This window comes from Scaptodrosophila lebanonensis, unplaced genomic scaffold (genome assembly GCF_003285725.1).
Source record: "Scaptodrosophila lebanonensis strain 11010-0011.00,11010-0021.00 unplaced genomic scaffold, SlebRS2 tig00000001-arrow-pilon, whole genome shotgun sequence".
In the NCBI taxonomy this organism is placed as follows: Eukaryota; Metazoa; Arthropoda; class Insecta; order Diptera; family Drosophilidae; genus Scaptodrosophila; species Scaptodrosophila lebanonensis.
In genome coordinates this window covers 13,674,395-13,691,171 of record NW_022060529.1, presented here as the reverse complement: position 1 = coordinate 13,691,171, position 16,777 = coordinate 13,674,395, and the positions used below count along the sequence as shown (strand labels likewise).

Sequence of the window (16,777 nt, the reverse complement as noted above, 5' to 3'; positions counted from 1 at the left end):
CTGTAACGAGGAAAAGAAGTTGAGTTAATGAGCATATCAGAGTAAAACAAATCCAAGAAACACCGAACGAAATCATTTTATGAGTATTTACAATTACAACAAAACAAAATACATATGGAATTATTAATATACTTACATACATAAGCATATTCTTCAGAAAGTACATATGCATATGTTGAAAACAGAAATTTAAATCAAACAATGTTGCTTTTGTATGCAAATTACGAGCAAACAAAAACAAAAACAACAGTAAGAGCAACAGCAGAAACAACAACAACAAGTACAACAACGCGAACATAAACTATGAGTACTACGTCATTGCAGGCCAAATCTTAATGGCACTACACACAACCAAATAGCTGTAAGCTACGTCAGCCACAGTGGACAACAAGCAGAGCGGCAGAGCCCCATTTACTAAGCAAACTCACGTCGATTTTATGGCACACACACACAGAGAGAGAGAGAGAGAGAGACACACCTCTACAACGATACGAGCATGCCAGTCTGTCTATTTGTCTAGTTAAAGCTGCGAACAAATAGAACACGGCAAGGCAAGTGACGGCGCCGACCCAACAACAATAAGAACTGCTACACAGCTACAATAGTAGAACAACAAGGACAGCTTTTCGAGGCATATGCGTGTAGCTTCAAGGGCATTTCAACACACATACACCAGCCAGTAAACAAAACGTGCCATATACACAAGCAACCAACCGAGTAAGCAAGCAAGCCAGGAAACCCCACACAGACGAACACAGACAGCTCACTATCCTGAAAGCGTGCCCAACTCTGGGTGTGACTAGGCCAGAGCCAATTTCATCAACCACATACATATGTAGGAGATTTTGCCATCTATGTCTGCACACGAGTACTATATATGACCCCGCCGCATTAAATATACATCAATCAAGTGCACGACTTCCTTACGTAGCTTCTGCCACATATGCAGGCTTCTATATGTGAGCAGATTGGCATTCAACACGCATTCAATATTTGTCAGGACTCCCTCGCAGCACCATCTTTTTGCTTATAAGCTTACAAGGTTCGATTTCCCGGTCACACAGAAATTAAAATGGCGCGACGCAGGGGCAGCGGCAGAGGAAGTAAGTATTATAAAATTCCAATAATTCTTATTATAAATTAAGTTACATAAATATATTATGAACATAAATATTAAAAAGATTTTTTATTATGAATCGAAATCATGCCTGCATAACAAACCCTTCCTTCTGACAAGCTTCATAAGAGTTTTTTTGTTTTGACTCTTATATACTTTTTATCTTTAAGGAAAATATAAATAAATACATATATCAGAGAATTAATGTCTATAAAAAGTGTCTAGTGATGGAATGGGGTTGCATCGAAAAAAAACATCAACCTAGATTTTCTCAGCTTAGAAAAACCTAAATACCAAATCGGTTGACTCTAGCTCTAATACTTTGGAGGCCTTTGTGTTCATACAGACAGATGGACAGTTAGGCGGGCTCGTCTCAGTAAATTGTTTCGATGTTGTTAACAGAAACAGTTTTTAGAATATTTATCACTTTTGTATAATAAGACAAATCAATAGATATGAACAGTCTGGACGCCAGTTTGATTATTGTGAATTTTTAAAACTTAACGGCGAATGTGTCCAAGGTTTTTGCCAACCCATATATAACTTCAATATTTAAGTCAGATGCTATTCGTATTTAACAACAACCTGAACAGAATTACTTTTTTATTTGCTTCAATATCATTACCAAATATTATGTATATCTATGTCTACTGCAAGCATAGAAGAGACAGACATACGCGATTTTAGAGTTTTAATAGTTCTTTTAAATTTTAATGACTACCATTCAACCAACCTCAATTTGCAGAACAACTAAAACTATTTATTATTTATTTTATACTATTAAATTTCCCATAAACAAAAGAAAATGTTCAACAGGATAAAAATAAAATACCTTGAACCCTTTAAAAGAAGAACGAAATCTATAGCATGTCCTTGTCAAAATTACTTAAATTACATGTGTGGCTCGACATTGAGGACTATTTTGATGAAATATTGTAGAGTGGGCAATACAGTTGTGGCGATGAAGGCAAGTCCTTCTTCCTGCTGCACATATTTGAAAAAGTCTCATAAACCATTTTACCTTTTCGCTAACAGGCCCTGAAAAGATTGATTAATTTCCTCTTTCAACCAGCATTGGGTTTCATAAATAAATGTAAATGCAAAGTATTGCTTCAATATCATATTTTTTCTTGCACTGTTAATTCAATGTTTTCATTTACTGGTTTTTACGACACGGAATACATAAAAGGTTTTTTTTTTGTGAACAGTTTAAACCTGATATGCCAGCTCAAGGACACAACAAGTAACCATAGTAACAAGGACAATGGGAGAACGAAAAATAACTTTTTAGAGACGGCAATGGAAAAGCGCTCCATTTTCATTTGATGCTAAAGCTAAAAGATTGCTTTTGGGCAAGCTATAAAATCAAAAATTGTTTGCACAGACACACATAGCCACAGTAATACACAATAATACTTATACTCGTATGCACACACACACACACACATACTTGTACATATGTATTTGCAAAGTTATAGGAACGTATGTGTGGGGCAAAGTGTCGGTGTGTGCTTGCCTGCACATGTTACTGCCAGGCTTTGGCCATAAAATTTCACAAGAGCAGCTGTCTGTCCGTCGTATAATGGGCGCTGAGCCATGTATCTAGGATGTGCATGGAGGGCAGAGCTTCAATAACTGAAGTAACTTGCAACAGCTCAACACTTTACGCTTTACTGGCTCCCCGACAGTTACGCAAAAGTGTATCAAAGTGCATAACATAATTTCATATCCAGCAACAATATTATCCATGTCAATGCTTGAGTTGGAGTTGCAACATCCATAAACTTGCAGCAAATGTCCTAAGTGGAGAAACGTGCATGTGCGGGCTGAAGAGGAAGTCGCACAAAAGTGTGCAGCTGAGAGAAAATTCAAAAATTCACGTCCACAAAGTGAAATGCTCGACTTTCAAGTATAATTTTATGCCAGGGCGTGTCAGCGCGGCGGGGGAAAACTTGTAGAACTATGTAAAATAAAGCAGAGTACAGAGCAGCAGAGATGGTTTAAAAGGGAGGTCGTTGTTCAGACCTTAAAACTCAACGAAGCGCGCACTTGTTACGCGTCCTACACACACACACACACACACAGACACTCGTAGGAACTCGCAAACAAATGCCAGCACACAGCGAAGCTAACGATATCAACCCCATTGCTTTTAACCCTTCTCTTGAACATGCACAAAGACAGGCAAAGCAGGCAAGGCAAAGTATCTAGAAGATACATTTCGGTCCTACAAAAGCAACAGCAACAGCTACAGCTACAGCTATGTATATAGTATGATTACTTACAAGCGCACTTGCAAAGAGAGTGTGGCGCACAGAGTGGGCGGCGTACATAAAACATGAACCGCCCCGCCTGTGAATCTGCGACCGTACGCCCCAAACGGCAATCCGACAGTTACAATTCATTTCTGGCCAGCGTTTATAATTTTGTTGTAGTTGTTGTTGTTGCTGCTGTTACTGTTGTTGTTGCTGCTGCTGTTACTGTTGCTGCTGCTGCTGCTGTTGCTGCTGCTGTTGCTCGCTGGTGGCGCGCGCGCTGCAAATGTTGGGGAATCCCTTACGTAATCCCCAAGCGCGCGCATACAAAGGCAAACGAACGAACGAACGCACACATACACACACACACACACACACACACATACATACACACGCACACCAGCAGCTCAGAGTTGCAGCTACAAAAAACACGCGAAGCACTTTTCAAGAGAGACACACAGAAAACAAAACAAAAGGAAAGAGGCAAAAAAAAAAAATAAAACACTCACACAGCCAGCAAGCAGCAGCATGTAATGGCCTGAAAATCAAGCTCGTAAAGCGTCATGAACTTTTTGCGCCGCGTGCCACCCACACGAACTTGTTGTCAACAAACAGAAAGAGCGCAGGTTAGAGCGAGAGAGACGCACGCAGAGAGCGCGATAGAGGGAGAGAGAGAAACAAGCTGTGTTGGATCGCCAAAGGGGAGGGGCGATTGCAGGGGCTCGCATGAACCAGACACAGGCACAGATACTGCTACAAAGCTAAATTTTTCTGTGCACACATACACACACACACACACATTCAAATACTCACATTACTGGCATATACTACAAAAGATACTTTTGCGCGTCACTTGCCAAGCACAGCTGTGCGAAGCTATGGGTGTGTGCTCTGTGCGCTGCCCTCTACCCCCCCCCCTGCCCCAGCCGCTTCCTCTGCTTCGTCTGTGTGTTAGACTGTTTCATTTTTGTTGTTGTTGCTAGTATACAAGTAGTTTCTTCTGCCTTGGCTCGTAGTGTTTTCTTGTTACTCATATATTTACTACTTGTAGCGACAATTTGAACTTATTACAAGTACATAGAAATGCTCGCCCGAGGGCAGTATTAAAAGGAGGGAGATTTGTTTATTCATAATATAATAAAGCCTTATAAGCTAAAAATTATCAATAGGAAATTCTAATCAAATTACAATAATATCTAATAAACGCCTCCCCCTCAATGGAGGGAAATTTATTTGCCATACGAACCAACTATTCTAATAAATTACAGATGCTGTACTAGACAGATTCAAATGTCTATTTTAAAATCGAAAATACATAGCAAGGATTCAAACTAAAATGTATGTAACTATAGTATTATAATCATTATATGCAAATATTTTATTTATTTTTATTGATTGAAGGTTTTCAACCAACACACTGAGCTTCTTTAAAGTTCCTCAATAGTTATTTATATGTTTTGCAAAAAAAATATTATATTTTCTTTCCCTAAACTGCAATTTTTGAATTTCAAATTAAATTCGAAATTAGGTATTCTTTTTTAAGACAAAAATTATACATTTTTTTGTACTCAAAGACATATTATTTGGGAATTTAGCGCTTTTGATAACTTATTGAGATTGAACATGGATGTCATTTCACCAATTTTGTATTCTCGTTTCTGATGAAAGGCGTTTTAGTTCGCCAAATACGAACAAAATTAACGTGTCGGTTCAAATGATGTTTTAAAGACGCTTCTGTAACAAATTAATTATAAAAATCTTTGTAATTGATTAGAATTGAGCGTTTAAATTCATTTCCAGTTGTTGTTTTCCTGTACATTAAATGAGTTTGTTTAATTATAATTTTTATATGATCATTTCATTTATAATTCCTTCGCTCTTTCTAATTATGTATATTAAAAACTAAATTAAAACTTTCATAGAAAAATATAGAATGAATATCTAATATAGGTATATTACATCTATCTAATATCTTTTGAAATATTTAAGAACAGTTTCGCGCTTACTTTGCTTATTTTAGCATTTACTGCTGATTGAGGAACGTACATTTATTTGGTAATCGGAACAAAGCGCAATAAGTTCTAGATAGTGCCCCAAAAATTGGGCTAATAATTCACAATTGAACAGTTTTGTTGGGACAAGAAGATAACATTTAGCATAGCCTCTTTACTCTTTTTTATTTTTATTTTTGTATAGCAATGTAGTTGATTAATTTTAAAGCTGAACGCTAACTTCACCTCATCAAAGAAATTCGAATACATTAATTATATATTGAAGGGAACAGATTCCATGCACACAATAAAGCCCACTAACTTTTTTATAAGGAATGCCCGGCTTTATTGTGCCTTCATTTTAGAAGTTTTCGACGCACACCCACTAAGGAGCAATGTGGTGGCATGAGAGCGGGCGAAGGCGAAGAAGATGAACACTCAAATTGTTGAACATAAAATAGAAAACAAGCTTGAGTATTTTTGCGTTTGTATGAGTGTGTATTTATGTAGCAAGCATTGTCGGTATGTCTGCCAGCATTGCCTCCTCGCCTGGATTATGACTTTTGTCTAATTTTTGCTCCTGCTACTTATTGTTTTATCTTTCGGCATTCGTTCCCTGCTCCCCATCTCCATTTGTTTTGCCATTCTGTGTCACTAACTACGTCAAAATTACAATGGACTTTGTGCCCAGCTCGTTGCTAGACCTAAGCATTGTTTCTCCTGCTGGAAGCACTCGTGTATGCTTAAGCTTTGTAGTTGTTGCTACACTTTTCCACTACATACATACCTACTTTAACGGAGTTCGACAAATTTATGGCTTAAAACACAAAAAAGCCATACAGATAATATTCATGCTATGTTCCTTCGTCCTTGCTCTCTACCTTTTTGCTGTGTCCTGTTCGCAATTTATTATAGCCTTTTGTTTTTATTGCAATATTTCCAGGCTAGCTACATGGGCTTTTATGTATACACGTTGCACGTTGCTACTGGTTTTCATTTTTGCATTTATTTGCATAGAGTGAAAAGAGAAAAGGAAAACGCGCTCGTTGCATATTATAATGTAACTTTGACATTTTTTGTTTACCCACATTGAGATTGAGTTTCATTTATGAAAAAGCTTTATAGCAATTTAATATTGAAGTGGAAATAAAACATCAAACAATCAAGGGCTATCTGATGCGATAATGATTTTGGAATGGCTTGTATACTTTGTACATTTTCTTCAATATTTAATGACAAGTGCACAAATAAATATTAAAAGTTCACCATTACCTACCACTAGTCATTGCTCTTAGTAAACTTAGTGGTTGTCTTGATGCAAATCCAGTTGGGCTGGTAATATCCTTTTTATATATCCGTAGCAGAAATAATTGTTGTGTTTGCCATATGCTGCTAGGAACACTCTCACTCCCCTATATATCCTGCAAAAAATAAATAACTTTGGATTCAGACAACTCGAAAGTCTTCCATTCCAAATAGACGCAACGCAAAGGCTGTCAAGTCCTGTTCGTTAAATGTTTGTGGCAATGGACGAGGCGGAAGAAATCGAGTTTTGAACGCACTTTAAACCTGTAAGCCAATTGTAACATAAACTACAAAGCTTGGGCAAGAGCAAGTGGTACAACAAATGTACAAAGTAAATGCACAGTAACATCAAATCCTTTCAAAACGTAACTGTTGTAAACAACCACGCCCAAAAATGTACAGCATGGCGCACTAAAAAGGTCATGGCAGTCGGGTAAAGTGGCAACAAAAACATGGGGCGAATAAAAATGTAAAGACCAAACAGCTCCAAACGAAAATAAAACCCCATACCTGTAAAAAGGAAAATGCAGAAAAAATAAAAGCACAAAATTAAGGGTAAAAAATAGACTTGCCAAACGAAAAGTTGGCAAAGGCATATAAAAAAAAAAAGGAAAACAAAGAAAAATGCGCGCCCAAAAACAACAAACGCCATTCGAAAGGCAAACGTGTAAAAGTACATACATATGTACAAGTAAGTATGGCAGCATTTATACATACAAACATACATTTGAATGTTTGTATGTACGTTGCAGGGTGGCCCCCAGCACACAAGCACGTGCTCTCACAAAACCACTTACCCACACACACACACACACACACACACACAGGCATACATACAAACATGCATTCTCGTATAGTATGTATTCACACATACATACATACATACATATGTACATATAAACGCCAAGTCTATGAAAGCGTGCAGAGGGCTTCCCCAAATGATAAAGTTTTATTTGCTTTTGTGGGTGCACATTGAATTTTGTGGGGCAGCAGAGACAGAGGCAGCGACAGCGACGCGTAAGCCAGCAGCGGGCAGCCATAATAAAACGTTCGTTGACGGCAGCGACAACGACGACCACGACGAAGGCAACGACTATACAAACGCCAGTCAGTCAGTCAGGCAGGCAGGCTGGCAGGCAGTTGGTGCAGAAGCCTGAGCGAGCATTAAACCAAGTCTGGCAGTCCACCCACAACCACCCACCCACCCACAACAACAAAAACGGCAGTAAAAAGTTTAACACAAATGAGTAGGCAACAGTGAACTGAGCGAGAGCGTCAACTAGGAAGTGGTGCCACTTGTGGGGCGAAGGAAGAGGGTGTGGTTGGATGGATGAGCATTTCAGGCTGTTGCTGTTGCTGTTGCCAGTGCTCCTGCCCCTGCCGTTGTTGTTGTTGTTACTTTTGGCTATATGTGTATGACTGGGCAAGTTGCTTAACGGCAACGACCGTGAAAGGCCATTTGCCTTCTCGTTATGTGTGTGCATGTGTGTGTGTGTGGCAAGGATAACCTAATACAATTTTTTTGTTGCCTGCGGACGTGCAAGAATTCACTTGTGTATCTGTTTGTACGATATTTGTACCATACATATCTGTACATACATACGTATGTATGTGTGTATGTATGTCTCTCCTGTACGGCATATTTGGCTGTAAATTTTCAAAGTATTTCCCCCAAACACTTGGCTGTCTGTTCAACATTAGGCCGAGCAGTAAATGGAACAAAAGTGTTCATACTTTCAGCATTATTTGGAAAACTACTTTCATTACAAATAAAATTGAAACAACACTACACAATGAAATATATATTACCCTTACTTAGTTAGTACATATAGTGTTTAGTATAAAGTATACATTTTAAATGCACATTCTTCAGCTTTTAATTAATTAATAAATGAATAGGCTCACTTCCCACCAAGTATATAACTTCTGACTAATCAAATAGAGCTATCTCAGATGTCATTAAACACTGCTCGATTAGATTATAACAAACGTTTTTGTTCGCCGTTCCGTGCTTTGTTTGGTATGCCTTATCTTTAGAAACGCTGCTATACCTACTTGATACTATGTATTATGTATTTAAGTGTCAATTCGTAGCTCAATTATCACAAAAATCGAAACGAAACAGGAACCTGTTATACTGATTTGTCAAGATTTTCTTCAAAATAGAAATAGATTGTAATTTATACATACATTTTTGCATATTCATTATTTATATTTGGCTTAACGATAAGTTCTTTTATTTATAAGATTATTTGCCAAAGTTTTAAATTTTGAAGCAATTGATTTCAGCCAATTTTCCAGCCGAAAACTTTTTACATACTTTTTATAAATTACTGAACTTGCATACGATTTTCTTAGATTGCTTTAGAATGAATGAAAAACATCAAAAAAAAACCATAAAGAATACAATTATTTCCTCTTGAAGGAAAACATAAATCATAGACTAAAATGAATTATCAAATATTATTTTATTATATATTCTACTTGTATATACCAATGCTACTTTTTTACCACCACTGTACGTAGCCTCAAACAAATTATAAATATTAAAGTATGTAGGTATACAATTATAAACATTTTAATTTCATTGAACTGATTAAACAATTCAATAATTTCAATTTTTAGGTGCTTCTCATGCGCAACTTTGAACGGCGCAGAGCAAATATTACAGATAACCTCTCCTCCTCCGTCAGTTTAATGTGTTGTTTGTCAATGGAAATATTATATTAAAAATACGCTGTAAAATTTCATTACCGATTCCAACTATATACTTCAATTATCGCTTTTACTAAGTACATACATATGTTCTTATAAGAGTTTGCGTCATCGAAAAATTGGTGGCAATATTTATAAAATTATTTAAAATCAATAATAAAAGTTAGTAACGGTTAGAAACATCAAACAAAAACAAAATATAAAGTAACTTATCGCTTCAAAGATGTAATAGTTCATAGATGTCAATCAATTCTTACATTCCACAATTCTTAAAAATAAAAAAAAGTTGTTAAAGGGATCGTAATTTTAATTATTAAAGTAAATGTACTCATTTGCTTAATGGATATCAGGAAATATTAATTTCTTACTGCTTCTTTATGGACAAACTCTTTCCAGCCAAGAAAAGTTATGCAATATCATTATATTAAACTAAATGCAATGTTAGTTTGTTTTCAAAAATCAAGAAGCGAAAGACCAAACACCGCAGCCAAAACAATTTGTAAATAAAATACAGTCTCAGACATACCACCCACAATATGCAAAATAACAATATAAAAATAAATAAATAACACAAAGAGCAGTTGTGTGGCGTCACTTAGTCCTCGTCATTCAAGTGTCACCGAGTTGGCAGCAGAAATAAGTATGTGGCCACCAAATAAGAATACTATATATGTATATATAGTACGTTTAGTATAAAATACCCTAATAATATTTATTTCGACTTTATTTTCGTCTAATTTTTGTTTTCATTCGAAATAAACACAAATCACGCACACACTCGAACAAACCCAGATACATACACATGCATACATACATATATGGCATAAAAATCAAAAAGAATAAGAAACGTGTTGACTATGTCTACAATAACAAAATATGCAGAGTCAGTGGCAAAAACAACAACTACTCTTATAGCAACACCCAAACAACAAGCAGCAGCAGCGGCGGCAAAAAAAAGAGAAGAAAAAAAAATTAAAGCATCACGTCATACCGGTTTCTGTTTAATTCCGCGCGCTCGACTTGGCCATCATTTAGTGCCATGCTAGTTGGCGTTGTTGTTGCTGTTGTTGTTGTTGCTGTTATTGTTGTTGTTGTTGTGGTTGAAGCCAAAACATGGGGGGAAGCTCACGAAAGAATAAATATAAAGCCGCAACGAAATACACACAAGAGACAAACACGCGTGCTGCTGGCTTGTTGCTTATAATCCACAGCTATATACATACATATACAGCTGTATATATAGACTTTGTGTATGTGTGTGTGAGTGTTTAAGTTGGACAGCCAAGTTTTTACATGGCCTGGCCAACTGGTCTGCCAGTCTGTGGCTGAACCTCGTCTGCACAAACTGCCTTCACACTTCCACTAATAAAATAAATTCAAAAATATAAGACACCAGCCACACAATTCTTGAGCCAATCGACAGGCGCTATCTTTTATGTCCATCTTTCCCGTAATACTTACTTTCTGGCTCGGCAACCTGTACAGATCCAGCCGAGCAGTCGAAGTCCGTTTCACATTTATAATAACAAATTGCAAATATAGCTTTTGTTTCAGAAACTTAACCGATTTGCTTTAAATCAGAAATCAAATCTTGCCAATAAACTAAGTAATGTTATAAAAAGGAATAACCTGAAGATTGGGTGCCGTTTCTGAACAGTCTCAAATCTTATAAAAGTAATATTTTTTTTTCAATTGCATTTTAATTTTGTGACCGTTCTGCTTGGTGTTAAAAATTATATAAGAAGTCTAATAAATATAAAATTCTTTGAATATCCATATGTGCATACTAATGTCTTGCAGTTTGGTGAACAGAATCCAGGAATTGCCAGTTATATAGAAGAATATATGGAACACTAGTTGGAAATCGAAAATCGTTTAGTCACAACGGCTTAAATTTAATAAACAAGTTTGTTAAGAACTACAGATTTAGTTTGGATTTGTTACCAGCTATCTAACTGGTCTAAAAGCCAATTATTATTCAATTTTCTACAACCATGATGACGGTTTATTACTTTTTGAATGGCAATCAAAAGCATTTACTCCGATTTATTCGCACTAATCATTGTTTAAGGATAAATATATCGTAAACTAACGATATAGAATTTTATCTTACCTCAATATATTCACCTATCCCGATAATCTGTCGAGCCTTTAGTCCATATAAGAAAATCATTTTCTATTACTCTGTTTTATTTCCAATTTCTGAGCACCTACGAACAATCGTTCCCAAAATTCATATCACTGAATGACTTTGATAAATGGCGTTATTACAGCCGACTTTTATGCTATAGAATTGCATTTCGGCTAAGTTTTTATTCAATAGTGCACTACGAGTATACATAGTACTAACAAAAAGTAGAAATAAAAGTTAGACCAAAGCAAATATTAGCAAAGAATCATTGAAATGACAGCATTTCCCATTTTGCTAAGTGAGTGTGTGTGTGTGGAGGTGTGTTTGTGTGTTTGTGTGTGTGTGGAGGTTTTTTTTTTTTTTTTTTTTTTAATTCGTTTATTGAAAGAAAAGAAAAGAAAAGGATATACCAGTAATATGATGTAGAGCAGAGGAGTAAAGAGAAGGTTGTGAAGAAGTGGTTGAGACAAGCCCGCGCCCAGGCGGTACGGCCGTGGAGCATTGCTTCGCCCGGGCGTCGACCTGACTACATCTCGCCTCGATGTCGTTCCCGCTCAAGTCTGCGCAACTCCCCCATGACTGTGGCTGCAAACTTGCAGCAGGCATTCCAGAATTGCTCGTCCGCTATCATGTTGCTGATGAAGTTCAATGGAGACACGGGTTCACCTAGCCAGTTGTGTGTGTGGAGGTGTGTTTGTGTGTGTGTTGTTTGTGGAGTGGTGTGATGAGCAACAGGCATTCCCGTCGCCCCTTCCGGGCCACCGAACCGCCTCCCTGCCTTCCTGCCTGCCTGTTTGGACTGACTGGGCATGATTCACCTGACGTTTTCGAAATACTACGATACGTTCTCGTGCACGCTGTCGTGAATTCAGTTTTTTCTTTTTGCTTTCAAACAAGTTTTCTATCATCGTCGCTATATTGATTTTGCTTCTATCTTACTCATCGCCGAACACACTCACACTCATATATACGAGTATACTTGTAGTATAGGAACACACTTTAATTTCTCAGTCAGACAAAAATGAAATTCTTGGAAATTTGTGCACTTTTTGTGATTAATCGTAGTCATCAATATACATACAATATTATCCGCACATATCAATTTTCATTAAAGTTTATGAGCACCAAAAGTTTCTTGAGTGCTTTCTTGAATTTTTTTTAAGGCGCCTACGATAAGAAACTTAATTATTGTTATCTATTCTAAGTATAAAAAATCAATAAAAATATTTCAAAGCTGCTAGTAGTGCGACAGTTCTCATAAAGTACTTGTACTATGTATATATATAGTATAGTGTGTTATATGTATACGGTTTCTTGATCAACTTTGAGACGACGCTCCGTCTCTTCTCGCAGGCTATAATTGGGATCGCAGAAAAGAAAGGTGTTTCTAAATAATTAAATGATAAGAACCTTTTTCTACAAATGGAAGAGATAATACTCTTCCAGTATTATATATGTAACTCTCCTAGAATATAATGGGGCATTAAGATTAGGAAGTGGATAGCCGTGTTGTAGTTCCTGGGAGATTTATATGGCTAGAGGATATTTATTAGTCAAGCATGTGTTTTTCCAAAGTGTCCAACCTTTCAAAAATAGCTGCACACATCAAAGAAGCAATATGCCGGTATTGTCTTTATTTGCCGATAAATTGCAGCCAAATTTAATTTCAATTAAATCTTAATTGATTGACCAATTGTTAAAACTTCCGAGTGCTGCTAGCGAGTGGTATTTAATGTTCAAGTTGAAAGGTCAATAATGACTATATATGCATGATTAACTATAAAACCCAAAGGACCAACAAATTGTACTATAATACTAAAGTAGACTATGATCCCAATAAAGGGGCATGATTTACCGAAAGCTGGTCATTAGATCAGCAGTTCGTATATTAGAAAAGGTTTATCATTTCTAATATTGCATATTTTGTGATGGAATCAACGTTAGTTGCTTGCTTCGTCTCTGAACAAGCAAGAAGAAAAATTAAATAACAATTCGCTTCGCGGAATACCCAAAAGTGTTTTCTGATTAAAAGTTAAGTGCCCCTAAGTCCAAGCACAAATAAAAAAGAGTCGAAGTTCGACTGAAAAAAGCAAAGAAAGAAAACAGGTTCAACGTATCGGACATCGGACCGTCGACAACACAGGCAAGCATGAATTCATTAAACTGTGCACATATAGTATACATATGTATGTATATATATGTATGGGTGTATCATAAATATGAATATGTTGCAAGGAGCACAACGTGAGCAACTCGAGCTCAAGCTGAGAGCTGAACTCAAACACAAACAAGGTTAAAACGTCAGGTAGCGGGTAGCGGCTTCAGAGCCCGTTTGGGCCTTCCTCTCGGGTGGGAGAACGAGCAGCCATGACGGCACTCGACGCCTAAAAGCACAAAACAATAAACAGCCGAGACAGGCTTCCCACTTTCTGTGGCATTAAGGATTAAAAGCTGAAGCCGCACGGAACCGAGTTTCAAATTTAAACAAAACAACAGCTCTGCCCCATTTAATAATAAACACAATGCATGTGATGGCAACACTGGGCTCTTCGGTTAAAGACCCATGTCGTCCAAATGGTAAAATGCTGTTGCATTGTTGCCAGCACATTGACATTGCCATTCCGACTACAGCCGATTCTGATCCTGATGATGATGTCAGCATTATTGCGTCCGCCGACGGCGTTTTCAAAGTGCAACATTTTTCGCACAAAATTCAACTGCGATGTGGATGTAAAGGATTGAAGTAAAGGATTGAAGTAAAGTTAAAGTTCCTGACTACTATGTTGGCTCTTGATTCGACAAAGATTGTTAATTATTATTCTTTAGCAACATTATTTTACGCACCAACAGTAAATTTATAAAAAATATTATAATTTAATGCCACGTCACTGCTCACTTGCATTCCTTTATACTGATTAGAAGCAGAAGAAATTATTTAAAAAATAGGATTGAAAACAATTTAATGATTTGATTTTACAAACCTATGTATATTTCCAAACCCCATTTATGATATCCGAATACTTTTTCGGATCTTACCTTTTATACTTCTTCTTATCTTGTATTTCTTTTTTTTTTTTCTTCTCCCATTTATATTTTTTTATATAGTATAAGTTCTGTATTGGTCGGATTTTTTTTCTCTCAAATCGACAGCTTTGTATGTTTGTCGATACAAATAAAAGAAAATAAATAAAATTTAAAAAAAATCAATCAATCAACTTCTAGAATTGTTGTCATATTCAGGAGAAGACTTTAAAATGTTAAATATTCAAAAGCTTAATAATTGTTAACGCCCTTTAAATAGTTAGGTTTAGCAAAAGTTTAAAAATATAAGCGAATTGTTTTTAATTGTTGTTGATTGTTAATATTTTAAAGGAATTTCAAAGTGTTTTTTTTTTTCTTTTTCGAAAATTGCCATGAAATTCAAATTGAAATCCATTGGATTTCCTTTAGATGTAAATATTATGTAATATGAAATACGATTTGCTTTGCCAGAGCTGTGATGACTTGATTTGACAACCGTGCAAAATATGTCAAAATCATTGCGCAATATTGTACGCAGATTACCTTTGGGAACTTTTAAATTTTTACGCAAGTTTGCTGCCATTATTTAGTATATCAGTAAGTTTAAATTCTTTTCGTTTTACATGTGATTGTATTGGCATATATCCTCATATTTGTGTACCCTGTTCCTAAAAGGTGCAAGGGGTATTTTAAGTTTGTGAAAAGTTTGTCTTTCTTTTAAAATTATACTCTGTTTCCAAAGGGTAAACAAATTAACTTACAAATAATTTCCTTACTTACAAATGTTCCTGTTATGAAGAGTTTTCCTACAGCGTGCAAAGTTTTACTGCTCGCAGTTTTAATTAAAATACATTTCCCCGAAAACAGTTATGAAAGCATTTCCATTTCCATGAACTTTGTACAATCCTTTGCCGTACTGTACGTATAAAGGATGCTGAAAAATGAAAACAGATAAGCAGACCTGCAGTTGTTGCGCAGAATTGCAATTATAGTATAGGGTTTCAGTGCAGGCGTAATATTTCGAGAAAATGCATTATCCGAGAACTTTGATGTCAGATGCCATGGCCCAAAGAGAAAAGTCTTGGAAAATTTTATTAAATTTGCTCTGGCAAGTTCGACAATCTGTATTGCTATGAAGTTTTTTTCTCTCTTGTTTTTGTTCATTTACATACTATACACGCCCTTGCACAATCACTTGTGGGGGCTGTGGGGTTGGGGGAGTGTGTGTGTGCGTGTGTCATAGATTGAAGGAAGTCACGTTACAAATGCCGCACGTACACGTCAGTTTGGCGCCATGCTATAGAATTCTGTTTATAAACCGAGCGTCTCATTGTCTGTCGTCTTTGGCTGCTTGTCTGGGTGACAAGCTCGTGCTACAGATACAATCAGGGCAAGAAGTGGGCTTGGGCAAAACACACACAGGGCAGACGCATTTGCGGTACGATACTCACACATCACACACCTCCCACACACACACGGACACACTCACATATATAGGAAAGATAGGCGTAATAAAGCACAGAAAAGCGAAGAAAATCGGGCGGACTGGTAAGGGAAATACACGAAGGCAAGTGCTATTACGTATCTTACAGATACATATAAGCATTCAGCTGGCAATAAGGCGCTGCAGAAGGTGTGCAAGAGTTTGATTGAGAATTGTTGTTGCCCCAAGCAAAAGCTAAGAACAGACACAAAAACACAGACACGCACACCCTCAAACACACACACACACACTTATCCAAACTAAACTGAAAGCAAGGGAGCAAAGACTCTTTGGCCCCGCATCTCTTCTTCATCCGCGCTCTATTCTTTACTTGTTTGAACGTTGGCAGCTGTTGCCAGGATGGAGCAACAGATACTTTTTATTTTCCTTCATAGCCTTCCTACTAAGCATGTGTGTGTGTGTGTGTGTGTGTGTGTGTGTGTGTATCTTTTTGGGCTTTATTTCAAGGAAACAAATGCGTTTTGGCGCACAAAGTAGAAAAGGAAGCATAAAATATAAATGAAATGAGATTGTCTGTGTCTTTGTCTGTCATTCTGTCCGTTTGTGTGTGTGTGTCTTGTCTGTCTTTTGGCAACATTGTTCTTGCAGAGCACAGCAGGCAACGTTACTAAGTATATACTATACTGTACATACATACCTACACACAAATATACATAAATATATTTGTCAGTGGAAGTATGCGGATGGCGTAGTCATGTGCCTTCGGAGCAAGGTCTTTTCGTGGCAACATCTTCGTCT

General features: G+C 36.8%; 1 protein-coding gene across 1 annotated transcript in view; it reads left to right on the top strand.

The window, feature by feature from the left end:
• Positions 1-294: 294 nt before the first annotated feature.
• The window catches only part of LOC115619944, a 59,282-nt gene continuing 42,799 nt past the window's right edge, over positions 295-16,777 (top strand). The window contains exon 1 of the mRNA XM_030512971.1: positions 295-1,103. Within this exon, the coding sequence (XP_030368831.1) occupies positions 1,073-1,103 (31 nt within the window). The 5' untranslated portion in view covers positions 295-1,072. The remainder of the gene's footprint in view (positions 1,104-16,777) is intronic.